We start from the raw sequence: 12,867 nt of genomic DNA on the forward strand, positions 1-12,867 counted from the left end.
CTGTACTGAAGCCTTCATAATTTTTAATTTTTACTTTTCCAAATCTGTATTATTATATAAGTTATTAATCTCTGAGACTCAGAGTTTTCTAAGGCATTAAAAAGATCAAAAGGAATTAAACTCTTTTTTAACTTTTAGTTTTAGGTATGAACCCAATTCGAACACAAAATGGCATTTATAATGGTACAGCCACTTTGGAGAACTATTTGCCAGTTACTTCAAAACATAACACCTAGCTTATGATTCATCAGTTGCACTCCCAGGTATTTACCAAAGAGAAATGAAAGCATTTTTTTCCCACAAAAAGACTAGTGCAGCAACCTTAATTAAAGCTTTAAACATAGTAGTCCTAAATGGAATCAGCCCAAGTGCTTATCACCAGGGGATAGAGAAACAAATTTTGGTATACAATGAAATACTATTCAGCAATAAAAAGGAATGAATTATTGATATATGCAACAACATAGATATATTTCAGAAACATGGTGCTGGGTGACAAAAACCAGAACTAATAGGGTAGATAGTTATGTGATTCTATTCATATAAAGTTAAAGAATAGGCAAAACTAATTTATGAAGATAGAAACCAGAACAGTGGGTTGCCTAGATGCAAGTAGGGGCATGGCTGCTAAGCAGCATGAAAGAATTATAGAGAGAAAAAATTATATATATTAATTAGGATACTGGTTAAATGCATGACGTTTGTCAAATTGAACAATATACTTAAGATCTATATACTGTATGTAATTATACTCTAATTATAAAAAGAATATTAAATCTCCATAAGATTAATAAACACCAACATTTATGGACATTTACTAAGAAATAGTTCCTAATGTTATGTGATTGAAAGATCTGAACAAAACTTTGATTCACAGGCATACATACCTTCCCAGGAGTATGATGTTCACAAAGACCAGACAATATAAGTAAAATATCAGACTGAATTTCCAGAAGAATGGCCTCTTCCTTATCATTATACTTGCTTATTGTATTTTTAAAGATTCCTGATTTGAAGAAAGTTAAAGAATGTAAAGTTATTGAACACTGTATTTTTATTTTGATCAATTACTGTTCTGAAATTCTCATAAAATTTCAACTAGAACTATTTTTAAAAGGGTTATTTTCATTGCATGGTTTCCTAGAAGCTGTAGACAGATGATAAATGGATTCTTTGAGCTCTCAATACAATCAGTATTCTGATATATATATATAATTTCTAGTACATAATTAATTGAATATCATTAAAAGCAGCCTTTTACAACCTGACACTTCATCAAGAGAACAAAACTGTTTAAAAAAATATGCAATTTCATGAGGCAAAGACACATGCCTTTGCAAAAATATGACCAAAATACTGATCTTATCTTGCCTCATCTCTTCTTATCCTTATGATTAACAGGGTCAACTTTAAGTAAAGGTGGACGAGTGCCCTAAGTATGTTTTCTATCTCTGTTACTTCTTTCTGTGTTGTCTAATTATGTCTACCCGAAGGCATCTTTGACAACTTAGGTAGCAATATTCCTATGTCCTTTAAAAGTTCTCCCTTGCTTCCAATCAAAATTTTAAAAGACTTGAAAATAGTCACTTACACTGATGGAATGTCATTCACAAGAACATTTTGCTTCAGAAAAGGACTTCTCCTTTAAACTTTATATAAGGAACAAAAGTCACTTCACTTAAAGTGAATCAAAGGGAATTAGCATTAACAGCAAGGTGTGGAGCTATGTTTCAAAGTAAAAGGGCCATGGAAACCATAGCCTATTTCCATAGTTGCCCCTGAAGGGACAGTTCTTGGTCCTGTTATGGCGAATTACAGGTAAAGGATCAGAGTCTAGGAAGGCTAGTTGAGTGTGCTTGGAGGCCAGGGCAAAGGTATGCCATGGACAGAAGGCCTATGTTCTCTTATTAGGACACCTTCTAGGAATCCAGCTTGGCTTGCCTCAGGTCTGCTTCTCTTTGCTAGATTAACTCCTCTTCTTCCTATCTGTGTATAGGTATGTCACTTTCCCTGTTATCTGTAATAAATGTTATGTTAATGCTGAATTATTTTCTTAATATTTATCCTTTAACTCCCTACATTTACCCTCCCCATGTCCTGTTTTAAATCATTAGATATAATTCTTTCATATTTCCTCTTTCTAAAATAGCATTGTATATATAACTTCCCTAATCCAAACTACTGATAGCTCCCCGTGCTTAAAGTGGATGAAGTTCAAACTCTATTATTATCTGCCATTCAAAACTCTTTCTAGCTTGGCCTCTGACTAAACACTTAACTTTATCTCATATTATTTATCTTCATAAAACTTTGACTCCACTTAAACTCTCTCTGAACAACCATCATGTATATTTTGGCTTCATGTCTTTGCTCATGCTGTACCCTTGTGTGAAAGACCATTTCTTTCTCTTTTTGCCTCTTGAAACAGCCTTACCTTCACACCCTAACTCATAAAGTTTGCTGTTAAGAATTGCCCAGCCTTGAAAACTACCTTGTGCCATTTACTCTCTGTATTACTCACTAGGTGCTTTACTGATGGTGCAAGGTAACTCATACTATCTTTCTATGACATATATCTTTCCTTTTGTTTCCATTAAGGCAAGGTCCTGGGAGTTCTGCTCTATACATATTTATGACATCAGTGCCTAGACAACAGGTGTATGAACATTTGTGTTTACAATGCAATTACTATGTGTTGAGCTTATTACTACTATGGAGCCCTCTGTTAGACTCAGTAAGAGAAGATCCTTACCACTAGGAACTCACATAATAAAGATCAGCTTCTTTCAAGTTAAAGGGATAAGGTCCTAAGAAGAAAAAAACCTTTGCTATTTGCTTCTCCTTCCCCATTTGCCACCCAGGTAAGATTAAGACTTCTTCCTGGATATATGGAAAACTGTATTCATCCTGTTAGGCTGGGGCCCTAACATTGAGTTCTGCATAATGAAATGTGCACAGAAGAGATAAAATCTACTTTCAGGTTTGGTTATCCTAAGTAAACTCATCAATAACGTGAATGTTTTTGCCTAGCCCCTTTTTTCAATATCCTCACTTTGTTTATTTATAATAATATTAGAGGGTACCACACCAATTCAGGCTTCCCTGGTGGCTCAGCTGGTAAAGAATCTGTCTGCAATGCAGGAGACCTGGGTTCAATTCCTAGGTTGGGAAGATCCCCTAGAGAAGGGAACAGCTACCCACTCCAGTGTTCTGGCCTGGAGAATTTCATGGACTCTATAGCTCATGGGGTCACAAAGAGTAGGAGATGACTAAGTGACTTTCACTACTGATGGAAGAGTGGGCACTTGTCTTAACAGACAAGAAAGTTTTTGAGTAAGCATTTATAATTAACTGACATCCAGCAAATTATATCACTTACCCATGTGGTAGTCACTGAACATGAGTATGACTAATATAACTCTTACTTCTCAAAGTCAGGAAAGGTTAGGGCCAGAGAACTATTTATTATTTTTTAATAATAAAAGGCATAAAGTTTTAACTTTAGGGGTCCTCAATTTTTTGATAACTCAATTTTGAGCTCAATTTTGAGCTCACATGTATGAATGTTTGGGATAAAGTGACTTAGCATTGTCAAATCTAAGTTAAAATTTAAGGATATCCTGATATTTCACACCAGAAAGCCTATGTAAATTTCTGAATACACCAGTTGTACCAGTGTTCTGGTATGTCAAATGCACTGGAAAATGTAATGTTTTCCTCTTTTAAAATGACTCCAAAAGGTCTGGCCAAAAAGTGGTGATCTTACTACTAAAAGAATGAAACATAACAATAGTCCATTAAAAAAAGGATAAAGATAATCCTAAATGAAACCATATCCGAATTAAATAAACACATGTTTAAAGGATAAGTAATCATGATGTGTCAGTAAAGACAAACTAATTTATACCAATAGTATGAAACAAAAATCAAGAAATATTCAGGAGTTTGTCAGCTATCGGACAAAATAAATGTATAGAAAAACATTTCAAACAAAATTTCTAATTTATAAAAATCCTACTTTCATCAGGACAGAAACGTGTTATGTTTTACCTATTAGTTGCTGAATTGCTCCCTTTTCACACAGATCCTTGTTTATAGTATCATTCTCAAGGTAGACCATGGCTCTCAAGAGTCTTAAACTGTAACGCATCTGGGCAAACTTATTGCCACGGCCACCTGCACCATGAAAACTGTTACCATGACTAAAGAAGGAATCTGTAGGAAAATATTAATAGTTTAGTTTACATCAAGAAATTTATACATTATTTCTGTCTATATAAGTTTAAAGAGATGGTAAAATTTTGTCATACTTCAGGGTTTTCCTTTTTAGGGAAGTAAATGTGATTTCGATCCCCCTCCTCTATTTCCTGCATGTGTTTTTAAATTTTACTCAAATGTATCATTATTGCATGTATCTTTTGTCATTTGTTTTTTTATTAACTCAACATTATGTTTTTAAAATTATTCACATGGTTACAAGTAGATCTAGATCACTCAGTTTTAACTGTTTTCCACATCCACATTATAAATAACATTTTATCTGTTCACTAGTACAAACTGCTAAGATGAACATTCTAGTTCATGTCCTCTTGTTCCCACAAAGAAGTGTTTTGCCTGTGACACCAGAATCCTGTAGGGTACACCCACATGGAGTTCTACTCACCTTGCCAGACTGTTTCCCAAAGTGGTTATATGAATACAATGTATAAGAAATAGATTTTTTTCCTTGATCTATTAAATGTGAAATGGTAGTTCACTGTTATCTTAATTTGCAGAGCAATTACATTTCCTCTGTAGTGCAGTGGGGTTGAGTGTCTTTAAAAATTTTTTTTTTTTTAATTTGAGATTTTCTCCAAAATTTTTGAAGAATTTTCTTGGCAAACCTTATTCTTTGTCTACTCTATGGAGTTATTTTCTTTTTGATATTTAAGAGTTCTTTATGAGCCTGAATTCCAATTGTTTATCAGTCAGAGGGGTGAATAAATATCTTCTCTCAATTTGTAAATTGTTATCTTATTCAGATTCTGTCGTTCTGTCACACAGATATTTCTGTTTTATAGTAATTAATACATTTAATAATCTTTTATAATCTTATAAATAGTTTAAGCTCTTCTGTTTTTTAAAAAAATCTTTTTTTCACCCTGTTATCATAGAGATAACTTCCCATGTTTTCTTCTAAGATTTTTACAGTGTTTCACATTTAGGGTTTTAGTTCATTTTGCAATTAACTTTTTAAAACAAGTTGAAAAGATCTAATCTTTATTTTTTTCACAGAGGGCCAACTGCCCAAGCACTATTTTTTTCTCATTGATTGGCAATATCATCTCTGATAATTCCCACCTCCCATATATTCCATTTCACTGGTCTATTCCAAGTCTAGTACAATATAATTTTAATTACTATAGCTTTATGGTCAGTCTTGATAAGTAACAAGACAAGTCCTCTTTCTCGGATATAATATGCATTCTTAGAAAGGTTCTTTTAGAGGTATCTTTTTGTTTGGTGCTAAAAAAAAGTTCAAAATACTATTCGCAGTAATGTGTATAGGTTTAAAAATGTGCGTTCTGGAACTAGACTCCTTGTATTAAATCCTGGCCCTGCTACTTACTATTTGAAAGCGACAAGTTATTGAACTCCTCTGACTGAGTTCTATCCACTGACCTACAGGACTAATAACAGAACCTATAACTCCTAGATTTGTTTTGAGGCCTAAACGATTTAATATTGTTGAAAGGGTTGAGGCCTACCTCACAGTAGATACTCAATAACTGTTAGCCATCAGGCTTCCTTTGGTTAAGCAGCATTACCTTTTGCTTTTTTTTTTTTTTTTTGGTCTTATAGATTTCTATAAATATAAATGATATAAAGCAGATGCAGGAGAACTGTTTTATTTAATGTGCAGGAAAGATTGAGGGCAGGAGAAGGGGAAGACAGAGGATGAGATGGTTGGATGGTATCACCGACTCAATGCACACGAGTTTGGGTAAACTCTAGGAGTTGGTGATGGACAGGGAGGCCTGGTGTGCTGCGGTTCATGGGATCACAAAGAATTGGACATGACTGAGTGACTGAACTGAACTGAATTTAACATGACTAAATTTAATAACTCATCATATTAAAAGCTAGAGAATAAAAATAAGCCATAGTTTTCTCTCCCTCATTGATAAATGAGTGCTATTCCTGATCTAATAAAAATACACCATGTAAAATTATTTCCAAAGCAAAGTTACTACCAGAAAAGAGAGCAGTATCTTCCTTATAAATTTTTTAAAAGAATGTATTTATTTCCCTTCTAAGAATTATGAGAATTGAGATGAAACAGTCATATAAATTATGGCTCTTGTTAATTTAGCAGGCAATATGTGGCTAGAGATCTAGATTTGAAGCTCCATGAAGATAGGATTTTATTATTTTGAACATGTGTTTCTTTAGCAGATAAAATATGGTAACTAGTAGGCATTCAATAAATATTTGTTGAATGACTAATTACAATATTATAGGACAGTATAATTATTGGATAGGTCTAATAATACAAAAAATTTAAATCAGTTTAAATGAATGATTTCTTTTACTGAAAGGTATGCATCAGGTATAGCTAACATTTACTAACATCTGACTCTAAATGAAATCTCAGACTTTTTTTTTTTAAACAGAATTTAAATATATTAAAATCACTGAAGGTCAGATCAACATTTTTAGTTCTCCTTTTAATTGTATTTCTTTTTGTATACCACCATTCAGTTGAAGGATTCCCTGGTGGCTCAGATGGTAAAGAGTCTGCCCGCAACGCAGGAGACCCAAATTCTATCCCTAGAATGGGAAAATTCTCTGGAGAAGAAAATGGCAACCCATTCCAGTATTCTTGCCTGGAAAATTCCATGGACAGAGGAGCCTGGCGGGCTGCAGTCCATAGGGTCGCAAAGAGCTGGACATGACTGAGCAACTTCATTTTCACTTTTATTCAGTTGAAATGTGTAAATTGGAATTTTGACAGGAATCTGAAAGCCCACTTACCTTCATTATCACACCATGCTAGAAATTCAAGGACTTGAGCATTTCCATTATAGAACATGTACTCATCTATTAAAAAAGGAGCCACTGATGACAAAGTGGCAATTGCGTGCAGCTGTAGTTCTTCATACTGTGCTGCAGACCATTCAAGTATTTTGTGTTTCTCAGGCCTTTTAACATAGGTAAACAAAGCCAAAATAACTTTGCCATCAATTAATAGCTACGAGAAAGGCAAAAGTACTATGTTAGAGACATAATTAAAACAATTTAAGGAAATTTAATAAAAGATTTCCAATTTGATGTGTTATTGATGATGATTTCAAAATAGTTCCTTCCTAAAGATTCCAAGCTATGTTAAGTACCAAAAACTAAAAAACCAAAACCCAAACTCAATAATAACAACCGTTCACTATGATCCCCCTTTCTGGGCTATGCACTCTATGGCTGACAATAATACATAATAAGTAGTAATTTTAAAACCTATATTACTTATATATGCAGTTTCTTTAACTGTAGAACTGTTATAACATAGCTCCTGCTTATCATAAAACCACAAGAGTCAAAAATTTGGGGCAAATAAGCTGGTGGTTATTTCTGCCTTCCTTGCTTTTTTAACAAAAAAACCTTTTAGAAACTCAATTGTATATTTGAATTGTATACTTTAAGAAATTATACACTTCAAGAAATCAATTTTGTCTGAAGTTATGATCATGACTATGGCTAATTTTTAAGCATAGCCAACAGAACCTTCACAAATACTCTATCTAGTTTGTACTGAATCCATGATTTCAATAAAAATAAAAAGTACAATGCTATGATAATATGACAATCAAGTTAATATTATAGTTGATTCTGATTGATACATATTTATGGTTCAAAAGATAGTAACACACCATGTGCTATATTCTATTCAATTTTCTTTTCATCTGGCATTATTCTACAAAGACATTTTTACAACAGCATCTATGAATTTTTCTGAAATTTATATTATTCCACATGGAAAGAGCACAAGATTTAGAACTGAGAAAGCAAAAATAACTATTAGTTCTAGCATTGCTATATTAAGTGAATAATTTTTTTGAAATACTGTGTGAGCTGTAAGTAATAGTACACATATTCATTATCACTACCACTACTGAGCCACAGACACAAACATATGACACACAAAAAATTGATTGATTCCATTGCTTACATCTGTGCTTTAAGTAACTTACCATAGTCTTTGTGCCATTTGACTCTGTATCTGTCATTTTAATAGTTATATGATACTCCATTGTAATAATAAAACACAGTCTATTGATTTTCTATATGACATTTCAGAAAATACATTTAGGTTCTACAGAGTACATGTTTTTGATATGAATAATAAAGTTATAATTGTAAAGACAGGCTTTTTCCTGAGCATTTTTTGGTATATTCCTCAAAGTGTCATTACCAAAAATTTTTCATAGCTCTTTTAATCTTCATAATAATTTCATGAGATAGGTATGTTTTCTATTTTGAAATTGAGATAACTGGAATTGAGATAAGCTAACATACTTATTCAAGATCACATTACTAGAAAGCAAAGAAACGAGTTTACCTGACTAAAGCCTTAATCACCATACTATACCACTTTTATATTATTACTAATGATGTTAATAGACTGAATGCCCCCCTGGAACTTGAGTTTTAAGACTAAAATGAAATTTCAACTAATGCAGTATTAACTAAACAGATGGAATTGTTAGTAAGTAGTCATTTTTTTCTATTACCTTTTACAAAGCCTTTATCTTAGTCTCATAAGAGAAGGAGGAATTGAGCCTCAGAAAATTCAGGTGACTTTGCCAAGGTCATATAGCAAGTAGGTGATAATACAGGCTGAAATTCATTTCCAGTGTTCTTCAAATTACATCATGCTTTATTTAGGATATAAAGTATTAAGATAATTCATGGGTTTTATATATATATATGAGTTAGCCACTCATATTTCAACTCTTTGTAACCCCATGGACCGCAGCCCGCTAGGCTCCTCTGTCCATGGAATTCTCCAGGCCAGAATACTGAAATGAGTAGCCATTCTCTTTTCCAGGGGATCTTCCCGACCCAAGGATTGAACCCAGGTCTCCTGCATTGCAGGTGGATTCTTTACTGTGTTAGCCACCAGGGAAGGCCGAGTGTATGTATATATGTGTGTATGTGTGTGTGTGTATACAAAGAGGTTAGATTTGTGTGGAGAAAAAGCAGGGTCATAGGGCTTGAAATGGGCATCACAGAGATGAGCAATTTCTTCTAGCATTAAATCATCCCTTATTACTATGGTCAGAGAGACTATTAGGCTGGGTGGGCCTATATGGATTGCCTTTCATATTATGTTCTCTTTTTAGCAGCTCTAAATATATAAATAAATCTCCCAGGTTCTCCTGCTTTTCCTTGATTTGTTTGATTTTATTTTAGGTAAAATCACTATTCATTAATAGATATGAAAAATTTTGAAAAGGTGAAATTCCAGTGAATAAGAGTTTGTTACTTAGGCAATGGCACCCCACTCTAGTACTCTTGCCTGGAAAGTCCCATGGATGGAGGAGCCTGGCAGGCTGCAGTCCATGGGGTCGCGAAGAGTCGGATACGACTGAGTGACTTCACTTTCACTTTTCACTTTCATGGAATGGAGAAGGAAATGGCAACCCAGTCCAATGTTCTTGCCTGGAGAATCCCAGGGGCGGGGAGCCTGGTGGGCTGCCATCTATGGGGTTGCACAGAGTCAGACACAACTGAAGTGACTTAGTAGTAGTAGTAGTATGGTAAACATATGGGCTGATGAAAGATTTGCAGCTGTGACTTTTAAAAAATTATACTACAAAGTGAGACAATTTTAATTTTTGTTTTGATTACTTTTTACCTGTATAGTAGATAAATCTTTACATAAGATCACAATTATATTAAACAGCAATTTCTTCAACTCAAAATCTTCATAGGAATTAGAAAGCTTAAGACCTTTTACCAAAGGATTTTGACTTTTAACTGTGAGGGAGAAAAAAAGGAAAAGGAAAATAAAAGCTGAAATGATGTATAAGACATATTAAGATAATTATAACTTGAAAGTTTTATGGTTTTTACCTTCATTAAATGTTGCAAATAATATCAAATCCCTGGTAAAGCCAGACTCCTAATAAAAATACACAAAAGAAACAGATGGATGAATTAATTATATGTAAATTAGGTTACAGATTCCCATATTTACTTAATATTTAAGTATATTTGTCACATTCTCCTTGTCATTGATTTGAATTCATAAAGCACTAATAGTAGGAAGGGATGAAAGCAAGAAAATAAAAGCATATAGCCAGATAAGCCTATAATTTATTTAATATTAAACTTAACTTTGTAGGTCCTAAAAAATATTTTACATTATTTTATGAATATTTTGGAAGATGCTGTTTAAAATTTGTTAGGAACCTAAAAATGTATTACTACAAGTTACTTAGGTAATTCCATAGCTTCAGTTGAGAAAAGAAGGAAAGAAAATAGTTATTTTCAACAGCTTTTCTTCTTAACACCCCCCCAGCTCCCCATCCTGACATCAACTACTCTCATATATGAAAATCTTGGTCAAGAGAAAACAAACAATTCCTATTTAAGCCGAAAAGCCCTGAAGAATGACGAGAACTGCGAACATTTCAGCATGAGGGAAATCATTCCTGACGGAGATATTCTAGGTGGACTTTGTACATTAGGAAGAATTTATAAGACAAACTTTGGGCTTTTGAGCTTGCAACTATATATTCCTACTACTTTAAGATCTACCTGTTTTCTTTAAAATGGGAAGATGTTATATCTGTTGATTCACATTCATGGAATTCACCCAAGTTTGCAAGGATGCTAATGAGAATTTATTGACTGACCATGGGCTTCCACAAAACATAGGTCCACCTACATATTACAGCCTTGACTAGGAAGCTATGTAGGTAATGAATGAAAAAATGACTTTTAGACTGAGGCCAGGCCCTTGCACCTTAAAGAGATGCTAAAATTCAGGGTAAACCTGTAATCTTAGTGGTTTGAAGAACCAGAAGACAGAGGCAATCACAGGCAACCTGTGGGATAATATCAAAGAAATGAAACATAAGTATAATCAGTTTCAGAAGGACGGGAGAGAGACAATGGGGTTGGAAAAATATTTAAAGAATTGTGGTCTCAAATTCTCCAAGTGAAAGTGAAAGTGTTACCTGCTCAGTCGGGTTGACTCTTTGAGACCCATGGACTGTAATCCTCCAGGCTCCTCTGTTCATGGAATTCTCCAGGCAAGAATACTAAAATGGGTAGCCATTCTCTTCTCCAGGGGATCTTCCCAACCCAGAGATTGAACCTGGGTCTTCTGCATGGCAGGCAGATTCTTTAGCACCTGAGCCACTGAAAAACTGGTTTTTCCTTAAATTTACATACTCAGGAAATTTAAATCAAAGTTAACAAGTCAATTTAAAGGAAATCAACCCTGAATATTCATTGGAAGGACTGATGCTGTCACTGAAGCTTCAATACTTTGGCCACCTGATGCCAAGAGTCATCTCATTGGAAAAGACTGATGCTGGGAAAGATTGAAGGCAGGAGGAGCAGGGGATGACAGAGCATAAGAAGTTGGATGGCATCACCAACTCAATGGACATGAGTTTGGGCAAACTCCAGGAGATGGTGAAGGACAGGGAAGCCTGGCGTGCTGCAGTCCATGGGGTCGCAGAGTCAGACATGAGCAAGCTACTGAACAACAATAACATATTCAGGAAGATTTATGAATCTCAACCAGGGCAAATACAGAGAAAAATCACATCTTGGCACATTATAGTAAAACTGCTGAAAACCAAAAAGAGTGAAAATCTTGAAAACAGAGGACAAAGTGATGCAATTTGAAATAATGACTGCTTCTTATAGAAAACAATGGAGGCCAAAAGACAGTGGAATGATATCTTTAAAGTGCTAAAATAGAAGAAAAATTGCATCTAGAATTCCATATTTTGTGAACACAGATGTCAAGAATTAAAGTTAATTAAAGCTATTCTAAGATACAAGAAACTAAGAAAATTTGTTGCTAGCAGTCAGCAGATCTGCATCACAAGGAATGGTGAAGGAAGTTCTTTGGGTGAAAGAGATGATAACAGTTAGAAACTCATATCATCAGGAAGAGATGAAAAACATCATGAGTAGTATATACGTGAGTAAATTATAGTACATGAGGAAGATCTCAGCTGTCCAAAGGGATGCAAAGAAGAATTGGCAGAGTGCAAGTATACTGGTGACCATAATGATAAAACCTGGTATTTACAATCAAGTACATAAATGTTGGGAAGATCCCCTGGAGAAGGGAAAGGCTACCCACTCCAGTATTCTGGCCTAGAGAGTTTCATGGACAGTCCATGGGGTCACTCAAAGAGTGGGACATGACTAAATGACTTTCACTTTCACATAAATGTTACACCGTTTAGGACTCCTTCCTCCTCCCTACACCCACCGCCTCCACAATTAAAATTAAAATGCAATTTGATTTATACTTACAATCATTGGTGCCCCAGGATTTTGAGATATAATTGTTGTGATCACTAATATGTCATTTCTAAGCTGACGATCATAATGACTAACGCCTCTTATAAACAGATTTTTAAATACTTCCTTCAAAGCCCTAAAAAATAAAATCGTATCTTTAAAGCCATATTTCTATGGAAATACTCAAGTATTTCCCACCAAAATCTCCCTTTTTCATTCATTTCAAAATATTTCTAATCTTTTCTCTTTCCAAATCTACCTGTAATTCACTGAGGGAGCAAATAAGAATCTCTCAATCGAGTCTATACATGGTGGTCAAAGTGACTTTTCTAAAATAAA

At 34.3% G+C, this 12,867-nt stretch overlaps 1 protein-coding gene across 1 annotated transcript in view; it reads right to left on the minus strand.

Moving 5' to 3' along the window:
* Positions 1-12,867, minus strand: part of CFAP69 (cilia and flagella associated protein 69) — a 62,021-nt gene that overhangs the window by 20,122 nt on the left and 29,032 nt on the right. The window contains exons 9-14 of the mRNA XM_005679307.3: positions 12,541-12,664; positions 10,111-10,159; positions 9,893-10,014; positions 7,015-7,231; positions 4,051-4,215; positions 888-1,006 (exon numbers count right to left, since the gene is read on the minus strand). Coding sequence (XP_005679364.1) covers positions 888-1,006; positions 4,051-4,215; positions 7,015-7,231; positions 9,893-10,014; positions 10,111-10,159; positions 12,541-12,664 — 796 coding nt within the window. The remainder of the gene's footprint in view (positions 1-887; positions 1,007-4,050; positions 4,216-7,014; positions 7,232-9,892; positions 10,015-10,110; positions 10,160-12,540; positions 12,665-12,867) is intronic.

Source organism: Capra hircus, chromosome 4 (genome assembly GCF_001704415.2).
Source record: "Capra hircus breed San Clemente chromosome 4, ASM170441v1, whole genome shotgun sequence".
NCBI lineage: Eukaryota > Metazoa > Chordata > Mammalia > Artiodactyla > Bovidae > Capra > Capra hircus.